General features: G+C 31.7%; 2 protein-coding genes across 2 annotated transcripts in view; one reads left to right on the plus strand and one right to left on the minus strand.

Annotated features, from left to right (window-relative positions):
- The window catches only part of LOC124362360, a 95696-nt gene extending 83812 nt beyond the window's left edge, over positions 1-11884 (plus strand). The window contains 6 exon segments of the mRNA XM_046816795.1: positions 2971-3204; positions 4365-4484; positions 5728-5866; positions 6729-6922; positions 8861-9448; positions 9451-11884. Coding sequence (XP_046672751.1) covers positions 2971-3204; positions 4365-4484; positions 5728-5866; positions 6729-6922; positions 8861-9448; positions 9451-9612 — 1437 coding nt within the window. The 3' untranslated portion in view covers positions 9613-11884.
- A 2322-nt stretch (positions 11885-14206) lies between these two features.
- On the minus strand, positions 14207-17788 carry LOC124363514. The gene is made up of 3 exons (XM_046818762.1): positions 17783-17788; positions 17496-17669; positions 14207-15145 (listed from the first exon to the last, which is right to left on the minus strand). The coding sequence occupies exons 1-3, from the start codon at positions 17786-17788 to the stop codon at positions 14276-14278; spliced, it is 1050 nt and encodes a 349-aa protein (XP_046674718.1). The 3' UTR covers positions 14207-14275.
- Positions 17789-19497: the final 1709 nt, after the last annotated feature.

Genomic DNA, 19497 nt, shown 5'->3' on the forward strand with positions numbered 1-19497 from the left:
TCTTATTTACAAACATGGCACTCTCTTTATGATGGTGTTAATTAAATGTCATTAATATAGCATTTCTGTTACGTTTTGTATGGAATTTAACATTTCTACAGAAATAAAATTAATCCTATAAATGTTTTGTTTTAATAATATTAGTTTCGATTTATTAAGCATAGTTTTAAGATGGATCCTTTTAATGTGTAATTTTTTAGGAAGCCATAAGAGTCCTTCATAGCATAAATACTTCTATAACAATGCAATTTTTCTATTGAAAGGCTGTAGGTTTGATCCTTGAGAAGAATAATAAAACATTGTTATGACTTTTGACCATTTCCCATTTAAAATGTAAATATCTATCAACCTATCTATGGCATTGATATGATTTAAAAAATGACTATTGAATCCTGCATGGAATTACTCTATAATCATATATGATGAAGAGTTAAATATGGATTGCCCCAGCACTCTTCCTGTTTTACATCTCTTTTTATACTTCATACCTTTCCAGTTCCTTCCTCAAGTTCTGTTAAGGATGCCTAAAAATTGTATGACCATCTGAAAGTTCTTCAGTCAAAGCAACTGCAATAGTTTTAATTGTGTCACATCAGTTCTTGTTTTTGAGTTAAGAATAATATAAATCAAGAATAAAACTACCGCTAACATTAGAAAATTAGTTTTTGCTTTAATACAGTTTAGAATTTAATACTTTAATAACATTGTGTTGTTTCCACCTATTCCAAAATTGTACATTATTTTCTAACCTATTTACAAGAAAATATTACATTTGCTACGTTGTTACAAATTTTATCAATCTAGTTAGCCCTAAAAATGTGTTAATCTTTAATAAAATATGAAAAAAATTAAAACACTCAAATAATGTAATAATTGTCTAGTGATCGATGCCTTTGATCAGTTATAAATGAAAAGACATGGTATTCCATTTGTTAATAAAATTCTCTTAAAGAAAAGTTCTCTTTAATTACAATAACTAACCTCATCTTTCACTGTCTTTCATTGTCTTTCACTACACAAAATAATCATAAAGAGGTAAAGTATGATGTGTTAATGTCATTCAATTACAAAACAGGTTAGTAACTTTGTTTTGCTCCCTGTGTTGGGGAGCCATAATCCATCATGGGAAGATCTCTTATTCAAATAGAGCTGAGCTACAGAAGCATGAAGGATGAACTAAGATAAGGCCAACAAGCTTATCACCTCACTGTTTACCTCTGGGCCAGACTGCCATGTGTTTTATTGTCACTCCACTGCCTCTTTGATTTACTCTTCACAGTTGCAAAACCCTCCTCTGGTATCTGTACAACGGTAGTCTTTAATTTATAGACCACATGCGGAATAATCTCTATTGTTTGCCTTCCACCGACTCTCACATGCGATCCATTTGTTCGTCTGTAAATACAAGAATATATGATGGCCTATCCGATGTTTGCTTGCGGAGCTCTGTTTCCCAAGGTCTCCAGCCTTGAAGGTTATTGGATGCTTGTAATGCTCATAAACCAATAAATTTTTCACTGCGATTTAATCAGAGCAGCCCAATAAATTTGCCATCTCTTGGTAAACAGTGGTAGTATTTCTTAAGTTCACTAATACCTCTTATCGCACCTATCTTATAGAATATTGGTGCTGTAAATTCTCTGTACCGATTGTGTACTAAGGGGCTCGTTGAGTAATACACGTGTACTGTTGAGCAAGAGTAAATTCATATTGGTAGTAAAGTCGAATACTTCCTCAACTCATGAGCTTTTAAAACAAGAATTTACTTTAAACTCTTTTATTTTTAGATAAATATGTTTCTTCTAATTTATTAGTGCTCAGTTATAATCACAAAATAATATAAAATTATTACAACGCTAATTTATTATTATTGTTATCATACAGATGGCAACATAGCTGATATGTAAGAAATATGGAGTAAAATTTATATATTTTTAAAATTGTTTATATACATACTATTGCTACTACTCTAAATTAATTACCAGTATTTATTAAAAAGTATTCAAATAAAACTACTTAATTCAAGTGAATGTTGTGTTTTTAGATATATTTTTGTAGATGAAATTAATGTTTTGCTTGAAAAGTAAATAGTCAGTACTATTTTACTAAAGTTTAGTATTATTACCAATGCGACTGTTTCAAGAAAAATTTAGTATTGTGAATTTAAAAATGTCTTGAATGAAAGTACATTCAAAATTATCTAGGAAACAGAACAACTCGTAAATGTTGTTACATGTTCTAAATGAATTTATCAAACATGTGTCCTTCGATTAACAGCTTAACAAATAAACTACCAACTCAGTGGAGGCATGACTGTGAAACATCCAGAACAACTTCTCCCCATTCTCATTAACATTAAACTACTGATTAACTTATTTACTGTATTATTGTAATTCGTTCTAATACCATAAGAAGAAAATAACCCAATTGGGAGATAGGGCGAAACATAAAAGAAACTCACTGGTTAATTTAAAATTAACTTCTTTTAATGAACCTAACTTTAATATGTGGGATATTGGATGGAACATCTTACCCCACACACCATCTGCATCTTTAGCCTTTATTTTATTTTGTATTTTGCCTATTCTTAATAGTATGATGACTTTATAAATGTTGTAATCTGCCACATATTAGATCATAGATAATGATGACCAGAGAGGGGATGTCCTATATTACAGAAAAGTCTTAGTATACAAGTTAGTAAACACTGTTTTTGGATGATTTATCCGTATGAAAATGTTAATCTGGAATCAAGCAGGTCAGTTATAATGGTTTTGTTTCCTATTTTCTAGGAAGTTAATAATTTATTTACCACCTGCACTTGTAGCCTTGTATGATCTAAGGACAAAGATTAGTTGATTAATGGTCCATGTCCACTGCAGCTCGAGGACCTACAATCGTGAATTTCAAAACTGTTTGGTAATTTTGTAATATAAATGAAAGAAAGTTAACTATTGTTCTCTTTCACAGATGACAATGTCTCAACTGGTGAGGAACAATAACAACTCTGTAAATATGTTCGAGCCGCAAGAAGAGATGAGGCGAAAGTTTGACCAATGGTGGTCCATCCAACTGAATCAGCATTTGTCCCCTCGCCCTCGCTTCCAGTGGCACTCGCCTCCACCCCCTCCTCATCACCTCCCCACCGACCCCGAACGCAAATATGAGCGCACACCTGAGGATCGGGTCCACCCTGCCCTTCAGGTATGTTTTCTTCTTTCACTTCTGTTACATGTAGATCACTGTTTTTAATGTAAGATTATTCTTGGGAGGGACAAAAAGAGCTTTTTTTTATTTATTTTAAAATTTATACAACCATACCATTGCACTTGTTTTGTAGTTTATTTAAGCATTTCTGAAGAATAAATTAAATGTATTTTTAGATAATTGTATCCTTTTATAACTCAACAGTTCTATGAAAATTAGTTAACTGTAAACAAATTCAAATCAGATAAAATTCACCCTACTTAAAAAAATTGAAATATAAAGCAAATGATTTAAAGAGAGCTTGTGGCCACTCTCTCTGTTAATCTGGTATTGTAATAAAAATAAATAAAGCACTGATTTTTTTTTAAATCAAAAAAAGTATATTTAAACTATAAAACTGTATAATTCTCAAGAAATCAGCATTGAATCATGGATTTTTGGATGTTCAGAAGTAAAAAGTTTTCGCAGCAAATTGTAAATAAATAATGTCTTCTCTTGATTATTTATTTCTAAAAGACAAACGGAAAAGAGTATTATTTCAAGCAAAATGTAGCAAACTAAGTATTCTATGGTTTCAAATATGTTACTTGTTTCTAGAGAATGTAAATTTATTATTTATTCAATGATGATTTATTGACAAATAAGAAAATTAATTTCTTTTAAATATTAATACACCACTATAAGTTGAGTACAATAATAGGATTAATTTATTTTACTTTAAAATAACATTTAAAATAAAAACACTTAAAGGATAATTTTTACTGCAAGTGAATTGTAATATTTAGAATCTTGAAATAGTTTACAAATACATAAAGCTATTTTTATTTGTAAATCATTTTATGTTTTTTTTTAAATCTCTTTAAACCACAGAGAATTGACAGAGTATTTTAATGGTGAGGTCTTAAACTCTGTGAACTACAACTAAGCCGCGGCTCACACTTGCCCCAGAGTCGGGAGTGTTACTGACAATTTATGTAGAAGTGGTTAAAGTGTATTAGGGTGATTTGCTAATGGAGTTAAGGGGGGAAGTCATTGGTGAGATAATATCCTTGGCTCACAGGTAAATCACGAGATCTTGAGGGATTTGTACAGAGCCACCATCCACACCTGTGACTCTCAGCAAACTTGGCATTAACACTTGCTCCCTTCTGTTGTAGACGGTGCAGAACCAGTATCCCACCCAGAAAACTCGGATGAGGACTAGTTTTGATCCAGAGCTGGAACTCCCCAAGTTACAGAGATGGTTTTGCGAGAACCAGCACCCCAGTAGACAACAGGTATGCATTTCACCGTTGTAGCAATTAAGTTTATATAATTGGCTTTTAGTAGTAAAATTTTTTAAACTTCGAAGACATAGACTTTTGAAGTATCGTTTCTAAAGGCAGTAAAGTTAAATAAAATATATTTTGACTAATCATTGAGAAATTGATAAAGTAAGTGCTGATTTAAACACGTACTGTTCCTCATGAAATTATAATCAAACCTCAGTTTTACATGACCCCAAGAAAAGTATCCTTAAAGGCTATGAATAAACGAATCTATTTTTATTTTTTAAATTAATCCAACTGAAAACTGATTTAGTGTATGGTCACCAAATATTAAATTGGTATTTTTTACAAATCTTATTATTATGACTCCGTAACGGTAAAAATTATATTAAAGTTTTTATATATTCTCTATCAAAATCTTTTATTCTGCACAATACAGATTTCTGCGCTTGAAACGGAAAAACATTTTTCAACAACATTTTGCATGTCCATATTTGATAATAGTTTAAAAAATGTTGTGTAAATGCTACCAATATGAAACCATACTGTACTAGGGACATTCAGTATGCACATAGTCTATTTACTCATTACCCCTAGAATCTATATTTTCAGAATTTTTAAGTATCTGCACCAAAAGAAATTAAAAATAATAAATTTCAGTGATGTTTGATTGTTATTTTGATTACATGTGTACCCTGACATTTAAGTGATCATAATATTTCAAATGTAATATTATATGTTTTTGCGTAAAAATAATGTACAGTATATATATTTGTAATCAAAGTCAAAAAATAATTTATTCTAAGAACATATGTAAATAAGTAAAAGCCATTCAGGCTATTTACTAAGCATTCAATTCTAATCCGTAAACGTGGTTGTTATGTGTAATAAACTATGTATTAAGTACCCAATCTAACAATCTTGTCTACCATTTAATATGGCACATACATTCATTTATAAATAATTAATATCATAAAAAGGGTTTGGACTAATAAATGTTTGTAAATGTTAAAATATCATTTAATTTCCTACAAAAATAAGTAAATACATGAAAAGACTTTTCTACATTATTATTGATTTTAAAATTTTCATTTTTAAATACGTATTATTTCTTGACCAGTTCAACTTTTCTAATAATTACAATATCAATAATATTAAATCTTGGTGAATAATATTACTTTAAAAAATACTGTTGTGTAACTATTATATTTAGAGTTTCTACTGTGTAATAATGACATTTTATTATGACCAGATCCAACAATATGTGAAAGAATTGAACAACCTGGAGTCCAGGAGAGGCAGGAAACCCCTGGATGTCAATAATGTGGTTTATTGGTTCAAAAATGCAAGAGCAGCCCAGAAGAGAGCTGAAGTTCGGAACTTAGCTCCTGGTAAGAAACATTGTCACAGATGTGATAAAAAATTAAATTTAGTAACAGCGCTCCTCACTGTTATTTACTCTTGCACTTTTGAGTTTTTAACTTATTGGTTATTTGAGAATGTACTAAAGCTAATAAGGTAAATAAAATTACCATTAAAAAGTTATAATTAAATATTATTTCACAGTATTATAACTAGTTAGTGACTACATGAGTAGTAAAAGTTGATATTGAGCAAAAGTTCCTTGATTAACTTGTGATTTACAAAACTGTTTTCATCACAACTTCATAAAACTGTTCAATTTTGCATAGTTGTCAATACTTGTGCAATGATTTCTATAAAACACATATATAATTACATTTTAGTATTTTAATTTGCTTTCAGAGTAAAACATCTGTATAAAAGATTTGAAAACTAACGGTTTTGAATAAAAAGCTTTAAACATATCTTTTAATCAAAGTTATTAATAACTTATCAATAATACACAAGCCTATCATAGTTAAAAAATTGACTCAAAAATATTGAGTCAAAGTCAAAATCTTAATTGACAATATACAAATATATTCTCGTCATCATTTTCAAAATTAGGTCTAAGACCTAATGAATATAATATCTGTTTTACTGTTGTCATTAATATTACATTTAAAAAAATATCTTATCAATAAAAGGTTCAAAAAGGTAATTACAATACTTCACCACTCGGACAATCCTGTTAAATATTCCTTGATAGAGCAATACCGGTACTCTTTTACCAATTAAACATTTTTTAAGTTTTGATAATTTTAAGTTAAAGTTTAACCCAATCTCAAACCTATTGTATTAGTTTGTACTGGCTTGTTTGACACTGCTCTAATTTGAATCAATGCTTTCTAGGGATGCACTGTCACCTGGCGTTGAATGGATACAATAGCAACAGCCAGAGTCCCAGCTCTCCCGTCTATATGATGAAGAGTCCCGGGAGTGTCCATGAGGATGAGGAGGAAGAGGACCTCGACCGCTCCTCGCCTTCTGGACCTCTCTCTCTTACCACTACCACCCGCAACACTCCCTCGCCCTCACCCAACCAGGTGGGCCATCCCCCACCCTACTGGTGGCCTAGAGTAAGCATTCTACCAGAGGAAAAAGGATATGATGAAAACCTATGATCATATTTTTGGACAGTCTATATTAAAAAAATCAATGATCAAGATTAGAAAAGATTTCAAAATCAACAAGAAACTAGTTATTCCTATTACCAGTCAGTCTCAGTGAGACTAATTTGACTACCACTTCGTGTTCCGTAACACGACAAATTTTGATTTGACTTTTTATTTTTTGATAATTTTAATCCTAATGAACTTTTTATAATTCATTACTATTCTAAATTCGTTATTAAAAATTCAATAACTCTCATTTTATATTCAGTATCACATTTTGATCTAAATATGGATGAAACATTATTTTGAAGTCCCGAATTTTAACCATTTAAAAGTGTTTTAATCACTGACACAAAAACGTAATTTAAGTACATTTGAAGCACTCAAAAATATCACTTTAGGTTGCATCTCTGTCCTATGTTCTTCTTAATGATAATTTAAAATTTATTCAAAATATATTTATATGAAGAAAAGATACTTTTAGAATTTAAATGTGATTAACTGTGTACTTCCAATGTAAGAAAAACAACACATGAAATTGCCACTGTATAGTGGAAATATTTGCATTTCAATAATCTATAGTGCATTTTGTAACACACAGTGCCGTTTACAGCTTATATCAAGTTTATAGTCTCTTTATTTCTGTTGTCTTAGTCTGTGTACACGGTAAACTATGCCAGTGACATCCTCTAACTTGATGTATATTATATCTACAATTTTTGTCACTACAATTTTAAAATTTGTGAGACCAAATTGAGTGGCAATTTTCCATGACAATGTGGCAACGCCACAAGATGAGGGGGGAAGTGGGGTGTGGTAACTGCCATGGCTAGGCTTGTAATGATGTGTCTTGTATGATAGTTTATCTCTTACACATAAACCAATACTTCTGGAGATGGTAAATTGGACTAGATAAAATAACTTTATTTGCTCCAGCACACCTCAATAAAAGAGCCGTAGTTAAATGACCTCATTTTTTCCTCATAAGAACATTGATAAACCTCTTGCAGTTTTATGCCCTTATTTTTTAAGTAGTATTGTAGAAGATAAATAATTCACATCCTAACTTTTAAAATTTGTTGTAAAGTGTATAGTTTTTGAGTATTTTAACGATGAACTGCAACAAGTTTGAGATTTTTTCCTGAATAACCTATAAAGATATTAAAAAACTCGGGTTTTTGGAGGAAGAATTATAGGGTAGGATACAGACTCAGCCCCTCTAAAACCTCCACTGTGTCGTAACAAACTATCTGCCAGACAAATGAGTATGGATTCTGTATTAATGCCAAAATGGTCTATTTCATTTAGTAAATTTCTTCAAAAACAAAATTTTAATTATTTTCTGCTACTTAACTACTACTACTTTTCTACTTTCTACTACTACTTTTATATTTCTTTTTTATAAAAATAGCTGAAAAACTACTTTTTAAAATTCTAGCTGCAACACATTTAATTATTATATTTTGTACATTCATATCCATAGTTGATGAACAAGAAAAACTAAAAATGTACATTGCATTTTCATCAAAAATTGTTTAAAAAATACACAAACAGCTTTAGGAGATTTATGAAATAAAAGGGCAGTTTATTTCAAATTAAACAAAACACTAAAATGACATAGTTACCAGTTAATACTGCCAGTTAGAAATTTTAACTAATATAGTAGCCTTTACCACACCTTGAATAATAAATGAATTTATGAAATGAATTAAAAGATATTTTTTATAGTAACAGGAATTTTTTAGCGTTTTCAAAATAATTATAAGTCAGTAATAAAATTAATTGATAGTGGTAATTAGTTTTTGATCGTTACTTTGTATATTAACGTGTTAAAAAGCTGACATGATGTAACATGTGTGTTTTTTGCAGCTAGAAGGAGTGAAGCAAGAACCACCAGACCAGGAAGTACAGTCAGATCGACAATCTCCTACCAACCCACTGAATAACAATAATAACAATAACAAGAACAAAGATTTGAACAACGAAACATCAAACGAGGATGATGATGAAATGGAAGATGTCGGTTCGGAAGGCGAAGAGAACAGTAAAGTGGGGGAGAACCAGAGTGTTGAGGAAGAGAACAGGATACAAGCGTTCAGGAATCCAGAGTCTCCAGACCTACAGCTGATGCCGAGGACGTCAGGTGCCCCAGGGTTCCCGATGGTTCCCCACTCAAACCCTCCCCCCTGGTTCAGTCATAGTATCATGTACATGAGTCATTACATTCCTAACCTCAACGTGGGCCATAACCCACAGACCTCGCCCCAGAGCCTCAACCTCTCTGCGCTGGCCGATGAAAGGCGGAAGCGCAACAGGACCTTCATCGATCCTGTCAGTGAGGTGCCCCGGTTAGAGCAGTGGTTCTCTCTCAACACCCATCCTTCCCATAACCTCATTCTCAAGTACACAGATGACCTCAACCGGATGCCGTACCGACAGAAGTTTCCTAGGCTGGAACCGAAAAAAACGTCCAGTTTTGGTTTAAGAACCGCCGAGCTAAGTGTAAGCGCCTGAAGATGTCTTTGTTTGACTCACCCGAAGGCGGCCTTACATCTCAGCAATCCTACCACCATCACCTGGCCGCTGCACTTTCTGGTGACAGCTACCAACCTAGAGACTGAACCCAGAAATTGTCTGGAAACCTCACAGTATTATAACCTATACATTCCTTTGTCGCTACATATTTGTGTATTTAGATAGATGTAAACAGCTTGACTCTGATCTGTACCAATGAACTTTGTGTATATGTTCCTTACACTGAAGTATAGGAAAAAGTTTCCTATAAACCAGTGCCCTAAATTTGTTTTCAATTCATTATGTTTCTTTTTAAGTTTATTCATTTCAAGTATGTTCTCCATTAAGTTTATTCATTAAGTTTTTCAAATAAAAATTCACAGCTCAAAAACAATTAGAGATGCTGACCTGAAAGTTTTTTCACTGCAAAATTTGCTATGTGAGATTTACAGTTCACTGTGTTATGCGTTCATTACAGCCCACAAATTAACAACTGATTTGTAAAACTCAAATGAAAAAAAGTATAGATGTTAAAAACTTATTAATTCTATAAACTTAATAGACGAAGATATATGTAAATAAATGTGAAGGAATTAATGGTTTTCTTTAACAGCATTATGTTTCCTTATTTAACATGGAATAAAGAGAAGTAAAACAAAATTATTTTCACTAAGTTACCCTCAGATTTAAAAACACCCACCATCCATATCATGAAATGGTATACAATGTCATGATTTTATAAATCATTACTATAATGTAGTTAATTAATAAATGCATCATTTCTGGCCAACATCTCAAACTGTTCCCTAGCTATGAATTATTACATGGAAAACAAAATATTAAAAAAAAATAAAAGCAAACAAATGACATAGGCCGAATATTTTTGGGAAATTATTTATTTATTTCATTAAGGAACATGGCCTTAAAGTTTCATTAGTTCAATTCAGTGTTAACCTGTATGCAATGTTATGCTAGACAATTGAATTATTAAGAGCTGAAAGTAAAGACTTTCAGTGAGAAAATGCAGCATAGAAATTTATAAATATATATATTGAAACTATGGGCTCTACAATGAAGTTACTTTGTACCAATAAAAAAGAATGTTAGTTTTATGTTACTTAAGCTTTAATATATTGGCTGTTTATTATACTTTTGGTAATATGCAGGTACTTGTTATGTATGATTTAATTTTTGTGGAGATCAAATTGAGTTCAACTTGCACAAACTATGGTACCAATTATGTAGTTTTGTGCATCCCAAATATATGAAAAAATCAAAATATGTAACACAAAGAAACGGTTTCATATGAAATAAAATAGACTGAAGAAAATGAATCATGACACCATGTGAAAATAACTATTTAAGGAAAATATGAAAAATCATTATTAGCTATTGTCAGTTTGTATAGAGTACTTTGATAAAAAGCACAAACCTATTTTTCTTATTTGTTAATGTTGGTTTTGTTGTGTTCATTGATTCAATAATCAAAAAAGCTGTCAATTTAAGGATGTAAACAGTATGTTTGTTATGTATTTTTCAGTTAACCGTTCAAAGAAAAACATATTTACATTATACTGAAATGCTCAGTATGAAATTATTAATTCAGTGAGCTAAAGCACAAAATAGGAATAAAGTAATGACTAGCCCACTTTACGCTTTTCAGCAAGAGTCTAGCATGTACTGTTGATCTCATTTACCCAAAAGATAAAATCTTGTCAGTAGGTTGAATAAAATTTTAATGTAATATCTGTACATAATAGTGATAATTTAATTGTTTCAGACAATACTTATAGTAAGTTTTTATGTATACCAAGTTGTTAATGTTAAAATTGTCACTGTTAAAACAAAACAAAAAAAATTATTAAGATCTGCGTTCAGTTTTGTTGTGGTTTGCTTGATTTTTGTTTGTTGAATTTTTATTAGTATTTTTCTTTAGTTCGTTTTCGTTTTGTTTTCATGTTACTATTTTTCTATTTCTAGTTTATTACTCAGCATAATTTAATCAATAGAGTACTTTAATACCAATTTTTAATAAGAATGTTTTTACAGATATAATTATAGGTGGAATTAAGTTACATATTTTATACTTGTACTGTAATACTGTGTTCAAATGTAAAACCAAAGATGATGTCTACGCTTGTTGTCAAAGTTGTATAGTGTAAAAGTCACTGTCAATTAATTACGTGTGTTTGTTATGTTTGATGGCAGTGCCACTGAAGTGCTGGACTTGGTCATTTGGTGCTTGCTGTTTGATTGAATGTTTGTTTTATTTTTTAAACGTAAACAATAAAGCTATTGTATAGTACCTCAGTGTTGAGCGTTGTATCTACATATTATTGGTTTTATGTTGTACATATGCAGTAAAGTTATTTGGAGTTATATGTTGTGTTTTTATTCCCTTTTTTTATTTCTAGTATTAGTATTTTAAACTATTTTAATATTTATATATTAAGTAAAGACAATTTGTTGCTTTCAAACTTCAATATAGGGGACATATCCCTTGTCTAAATAAATTAACTACTCCCTATATAAATACATTTACTATAGTGAATACTGTATCTAATATATAATCATTTATGTCATACAAATTGAAACTCGAGTATTGGTCTGGAGTGTTTAAATCAATATAAAAAGTGGGAAATGGAATATTATAAAACTATTCATATGTCAAAAGAGTACTGTATAGTTTATAAGAACGAAAACCTACTATAAAAACTATACCACTGTGCAAGAAATCAATTCTAAAGAAAATAAAAAAACAAAAATATTTTTACTTGTATTTTTTTATTAAAAATACAACCAAAATGAAACTTTTACATTTATTGTACTTGTTAAGGTGATATTATAAACAAAAGTTAATTTGGCAAAACATCTATGCATCCACATTTTGAATAAGAAACATGATTAGTCTATTAGTTTAAGTAGCATTTTTGTTTAAAAACATTTAAATCTGCTTCTTTAATGTGGATGTAACACTAATTTGCTGACCTTGATGTTGGAGAAGTCATAATTTCCACCACATCTCAATATAGATAGGAATTCTAGGAAGAAAGTATTTTTACTTTTCGTAGTAGATGAGTAGAAATATGGTAACTTTTTTTATACAAGGTTACTTTTTTATGTTTACAAGGTGGTGTTATGTTAGAACAAACAATGATTGGCTGTGGTTTGGAAAAAATTGATTCTCTTTTTTTATAATGGCAGTTATCTTGACTGTAAGATCAATGTTGAACCTGATGCACTTTTATAGCCTCATTTATTGTAGTAAATCATAGGAGGTGTCTAACTTTAAAGACATAATTAATATGGATTGATACGCTTTTTGCATTTCTTGATTAATTTATAGGTAATTCAGAAAAAGATTCTCAAAATTTGTTGTGTATGGATACATATTAATAATATCTTTAAAATTACACATAACGTCAAGATCAAAATAAGGGCATAAAACTGCATGAGGTTTAACATGGTTTTATGGGGAAAAATGTAATGTCATTTTAGCCAGGTTCTTGAGGAGTTATTTGAATGTAGTTTAAGTAATTTATTAATATAATTCACTTATAAATATAATTATCATGTTATAATAATGATCGCAAAGAACTGGATTTTCCAAAAATGTAAACATGCTCACTAGAGATTCTGTTTTTAAATTCAAATTTTTTTTATATGACTATACTACTATGTTTGAAGCCTTGGCTTATGAAAGATTAGAACACTTCTTAACAGCTGACCACTGTAACCCTTCTACCTGTCTGTTCAAAGTTAGCAAGTAGTATCGTGGCATGCATAAACAACTTTTTTATTTCTTTTTATGTAGTAAAATACTTTAATGCATTATTATATCCATGAAAAAATAAGAATATGAGACTAAAAATGAAATATAAAATGTAATATTTGAAAGTAATGTAACAACTTTAATGTACGTTTATAGAATATGTTTACTGCACTTATTGAATTGGTCTTGTTTTTTTTTTTTGTTCACATGCAACACACACATCTGGAGAAAAGAAAACAGTCACTGGTGAACTAAGTGGAGCATACCCTAAAAAATACAATATATTCAGAGTGTAGCAATGTAGGCTAACTTACACAACACATCTGCTTGTAGATGTGTACTTACTCATGCTCATCCAACCATAGCTATTTTCCTGTCCCACCCACTCATGCTCATGCTCTGAATTCCCTACACTTTACCCACTTATCCACACCTGTGAACTAGATCTTCCTGGATACAATGATCACATCTGTTATATAAGAGAACAAGCCCAACTAATAAATAAGTATTAGTAAACAATTTCTCAAATTGAAGATAAACAATTCATAATCATAAACTTAAAAACTCTTTCTCGAATAAAAGAGAACAATTGTATATATATATATATATATATATATATATATATATATATATATATATATATATATATATATATATATATCTTCAAAATAAGAAATAAATCCTCACTATATTATAAAAATCTAGAAATTGGGCTATAGCCAACAGTAGTTTTTAATAAAAATCCTTAGATAGCTAAAAGTTGAAGAACTTAGGTAGAACACTGGTTAACAGTGGTAAAGGCCATTTTAATAGTTAAATTTTGATAAATTAATGTCAGTCTCTAAGAAAATGAAGCACTCGTTATAGACTTTTTTTCATGTTTATGAAAAGTTTTCTTGGGTTGGAGAGTTTTCAGTGATTTCACAAAGTTCAAGAATATAATATAATATCTATACTTACAAAATAATAGCTACTTTACATATACTGTTATGTCTTATTTATAAATCAGAGAACCAGTGTGGAGTGTATAGATGAGAAACAAATCCATGGGCTAAAGAATCAGATACTTGATGTGGCACATGGATCAGCTGATGAGAGACATGGAGAGGTATATGATGGTAGTACTCATCATCATGGTACTTCTGTTCATGGTCATAGTGAAGAGCTTCTTGAGCTTTGGCATGAGCCACAGCGGCCAAATGGGCATTTTTGGCATGAGCCACTTCAGGAGTGTCAGCAATATGCCCATTGGGGAGCACCACTGGAATTCCGTACCCATGGTGAGAACCACTGTACCCATAAGCTTCTCCGTACCCGTAACCTTCTCCATGTCCAGAGTAATACTGCTCTGCTTTGGCTTTTGCTACAGCAAGGAGATGAGCGGATTTGGCTGCTGCAACTTCATGGGTGTCTGCGATGTGACCGTTGGGGAGAACCACTGGGACAGCATAACCATGGTAGGAGCTACTGTAACCGTAAGCTCCTCCATAGCCGGATCCAGCATGGCCACTGTAGTACTTGTCAGCTTTAGCTTGTGCCACAGCTCCGAGGTGGTGGATCTTAGCTGCAGCTACCTCTGGAGTGTCTGCAAGATGTCCACTGGGCAGCACCACAGGGATAGCTATAGGCCCATGGTAAGGCTGGATATGGCTGTAACCATGGGCACCGCTGTGTCCTGCGTAACCGTTCTCATATACACTGTGAGATCCCAAAGATGATAGATGGGCTTGTGCTGGGAAGACATGGTGATGAGCCTGAGGGTACTCTAGAATATTGTGGTACTGTTGGTATCCATGGATATAATTACCCAAGTCTGGCCTGCAAACACCTAACTGAGCAAATGCTCCTGCAACGATGAGATAGACTGCCTGAAAATAACAAAATCTAGATTAGTTTCTGTCTGTTTATATTGCATTTCCATTTGTGATCAATGTTACAGTAGTTGATTGGTAAACTAAACACATGGTGGGGCGATAAGTCTTCATAACTCTACAGATCATAGATTCCACAATAGCATGTGTTAGTAACTTCATTTTTCTTAGACATTATGTGCTATGTGGTGATTGTTACTTAGAAATAAAAATAAATTTAATTCTGTATGCAAATTACTTATTGCATATCGAATATGAAATGTGAATTCTTAAATCTACTTGGTTACAGCACTTGTTTGGAAATGTCACTACTAAGATTTTGTTACCATATTGATTTGTAGGAAAATTAACAAAGAAACTAAAAAATTTAACCATATAGCACCCAGATTGTACACTGATTAAGTTCATCTTTAATTGAGAACATTATATATCAGAGTCTAATAGGACTTAATTAAGGCCAAAAATATATGTACATTTGTGTAGTGTGTATTTACAGATTTTCTAAAAAAAACTTACTATAATTAATTGCTGTTTGAGAGATATAGTCATAACTAATAAACGATGTGTAATTTTAATTATAATAATAATTATGTTTGCATCAACACAAAATTAATGTAAAAAGTGCAGCTAAATAATATTTATAAATTCCAAAAATTGGAAACAAACATAATCAGATAAATATTTCTTCAAACATTTATTCACCTAATTCGTGGTAAAAGAAAAAATAGATTACAAAAAATCTTTCCTTGCATACGTATGTTATTGGCTTAGGTTTTCAGCTTTATCAAAGCCTATCACTGTCTGTCTATCTGCCTGTCTGACTATCTGTCTGTCTGCACGATATTTCAAAAACCGATCTAATCTAAAAACTTGAAATTTTGGATATATGTGCAATACTGAATTCGATCATGGGATTTGGCTGAGCTAGCAAATATTTTTACATTAATTTTTTATAAGTAACCATAATGGCAACTAATTAACAGCAGAATACATAAATTAGTAAACAAGCTAAGGCTAATCATGACATTTTGAGTATGACATATTATCTTCTAGCTTATACACACAGTAAAATTAAAAAATAATACAATGGAATGTCAATGTTAAAAGTTGATAACACGATTTGATTTCAGCCCACTCTTGCATTGTAATATTAATGTTGTACCTGCTGTTATTCTCATGTATGGTAAATTTCTTTCTTCCCAAATCTAATAAATTTATTATCTTTAGTTTTTAACAGACATTCTAATAAATGGTTGTTTTTTAAAACGAAGATATATTGCTAACCCAGTAACCTGTATTATCATGTTTTATGACTATTTTGTTTGATAACCATTTCGTAATTTTCTTTACTTATTACTTTTGTATTATTTCTTTATTGTTTGTCAGACTATTATAACATATTATAATACATGTACTTTTTCCTTGTAAGCTGTGTTACAAATATACAGTATCATAAGAAACCCAACATTTTATTATAATTTATTTCTGGTTAGAAGCCAAACAATTGATTTAGTCAAATTCGGTTTATTTATGGGAATTTACATTTTTATTTGTAGTTTTTTGTCTGTCATGCTACTTTCATAAATATTATATGTATGGCACTAGTGCTCATGTTGCTAATTACGGGTATGTGCACGGTCACCAACAGTCTGTATACATCAAGTGTCTGTGGTGGTACTGAAAAGTTTTCCATTCATATTTCACCTGTAAGAGTAGTTCCTCATACTATACGAGTATACTAAACGTAAGAGAAACATCACTGTATGAAAGGCCAGTGTGCGTAACGTGAAATGCATTTAATCATATGTAATTCTAGATTCATATTTGGTATTAATACCGAACTTCTTAAAGCAGCTTTACCCAAGTTTCCATCAAAATTTTATATTCTTGTAAAGTATACTTTGCATTTGACTGAGACGGTATCAATAACATAATTAACGGATAAACTTTCTTTTAAATAAGTTGATAATTAATATACGGTATGTAATAAAAACATACATCATACCATACATGCACATCGTTATACATTGAAATTAGAAGCAATACTATTATGGAAAATTCTGTTTTAGACCTTGTGGAATATTGAAAAAAGTTTCTGGCACCTTATCATTTTGTACTTGAGTTATTGTCTAGTGTTATTAGGCGAGGCAATTATGTTATCTTTTGTTATGATTGTAAACTACGACGACAACGTATTTTTAAATTTAGGTTCTTAAAATACACGTTTTATACCTTACGAAATGTTCCGTCAATTGTATTTTTGGAATTAGTTGAGTTAGGAATCAAGCACTTAAACTGAGCTACTTTTTCGTTTGAAATAATCTCAGAGAAGTTTCTTTGCACTCACCAGATATTCCATGTTGCCCGCTGCCACACGACTCTGGACACCTGTGGGGAGTCCCAGGTATATAAAGGGGCATGAGGCAACATCCTCCCCCGGTACATCCTCAGATGCGAGCCGAGGCCAGAGCACTGGAGCAGCACTAACTCTCGCAAGCCGAACTGGAGCTGCCGGAGCACTCTGCACTTCGTAACTTCCTCAGTTCACCGCACGCACTTCTGTACTTGAGCAACGTTAATTGTATCTGAGACCTTGGCAGTCCAGTCTTCTGCTTCTCAGGGTCCACTACTGACCTTCATTACGGAGGCATGGTTGCGTAAAATTAATCTTCTTCTTTAACGGGATTATGTGCAATTACATCAAGAGAAAGCAAAACCTCGGGTGTTGTAAAAAAACTCCTATGATACTATGGTTGCATGTATTTGGTGTTTCCACGATGCGGAGATGGTCACGGATCTGATGGACTAGTAATTAGTATCCTATATCAATTTTCTTCTTATCGTGTAGCATCGAGTATTAGGAAGATTGCGCTGTATTTTTACATCACCAGCTACATAAACAAAAAATTATGGGTAGAAGGATTAAAAATTGGAGATAAGGAAACAGCTGATATCCGTGATGTAATGACCCATAGACCCAACTCACAAGACGGTTGGAGGACGCATTGACTGTTCACACTGACTGACTCACAATTCTTAGAATTCTGATTTTCATCTTTACTGGTTATGACCTGTCAATGCTAAGCATCATAGATCACTGCCTGTCAATAAAGTAAGTTTTATTCCATTTACTTTCGTGCTCGGAAAACTTTAGGCTACTTATGAAAATCATACAAATTTTTCCGAGGTAATCATGTTAAGGATTACGACCAAGACTCTAGATTCAAATTAGTTCTCCCGACTTCACATCTCTGCCGTGTTCATCTGGAACTGTGGGAGTTGGTTGAGTTGAAAGGCTCAACTGTTGTGGAAAGTTGGAGCCGTGAGCCAAACTTTCATTGTATCAGCACACAACCTTCCTGTTCTTAAGATCGATAGAAGAATTACTCCTAAGATAGAAATCGATCTGTGATTATAGGGCGCTAGTGTAGATGGAGATCGACATGGGAGGGTATCAAAAGGGTTAACAGATTTTCTCCTCAGATCATATTATTTTTTAATTAACCCACTTAAAATCGATCGTCAGACATAGTCTACTTAAATAATAGAAATATCACCACTTTCAGGCAAATATTTAGTCACTACAGGTATACGGTTATCTAATACTGAGTTATCTATACTAATATAGAAATGTTATGGTGTCTGTATGTCGTCTGTCTGGTTTGTTACTAAACCACGAAAAGCGAATTATATAGAAATTATTTTACATGGTCATTCTTATGGTCCCTGGTTGACACATAGGGTTATTCCTGTTTCAAAATTCCTTCCGGGCTACGATCCAATAATCTTGGGTACTTCCCTAACAATCTGTTATTCATTATATTTACGGACTTGCCTAGTTACCAGATAGAAAATGTGTTTTAATGATTTGTCACAGTCAAGATTAAAAAGTATAATAATTACACATTTAAACGGGTAATAGTAAATATTTGTTATTAATCCGTCAAAGTCAGTCACACTTTACAAGTGTCATGTTACGTGCAGAAGATTTTCTTTTTCTGAATTTAATTGGGGGGTTGTAATAAACTACACTAACATGCCATAATTTCTTACATCACAGGTGTGTTAACTAAAGAGCTAAGGACTTTGACTTACGATTTCTCCACATTGGCCTAAAATATTTCAATTGTGACTGAAATCGTTAGAGCTATTCAATAAAAATTGTGAAGTATTTGAGAGAAATCCGAGAAATGCCAGAGGTATTCCTACTTATAAAAACAATTTCACTCTCTGTCTTCGGGTGCTCCATTAAAACCTAAATCTAAAATTGATCAAGAGATTTGAATATCTTTCAGTGACTATCACTTATATTAGGACTGTTTGATTTGTCAGAGTACAGTTTTATTAAA

Source organism: Homalodisca vitripennis, chromosome 5 (assembly GCF_021130785.1).
Source record: "Homalodisca vitripennis isolate AUS2020 chromosome 5, UT_GWSS_2.1, whole genome shotgun sequence".
In the NCBI taxonomy this organism is placed as follows: Eukaryota; Metazoa; Arthropoda; class Insecta; order Hemiptera; family Cicadellidae; genus Homalodisca; species Homalodisca vitripennis.

Bases quoted from the DNA above. Each gene is read 5' to 3' on its own strand.
- LOC124363514 (XM_046818762.1), bottom strand. The intron at 15,146-17,495 runs GTGAGTGCAAAG...TGTTATTTTCAG, and splicing joins CGGGCAACATGGAATATCTG to GCAGTCTATCTCATCGTTGC.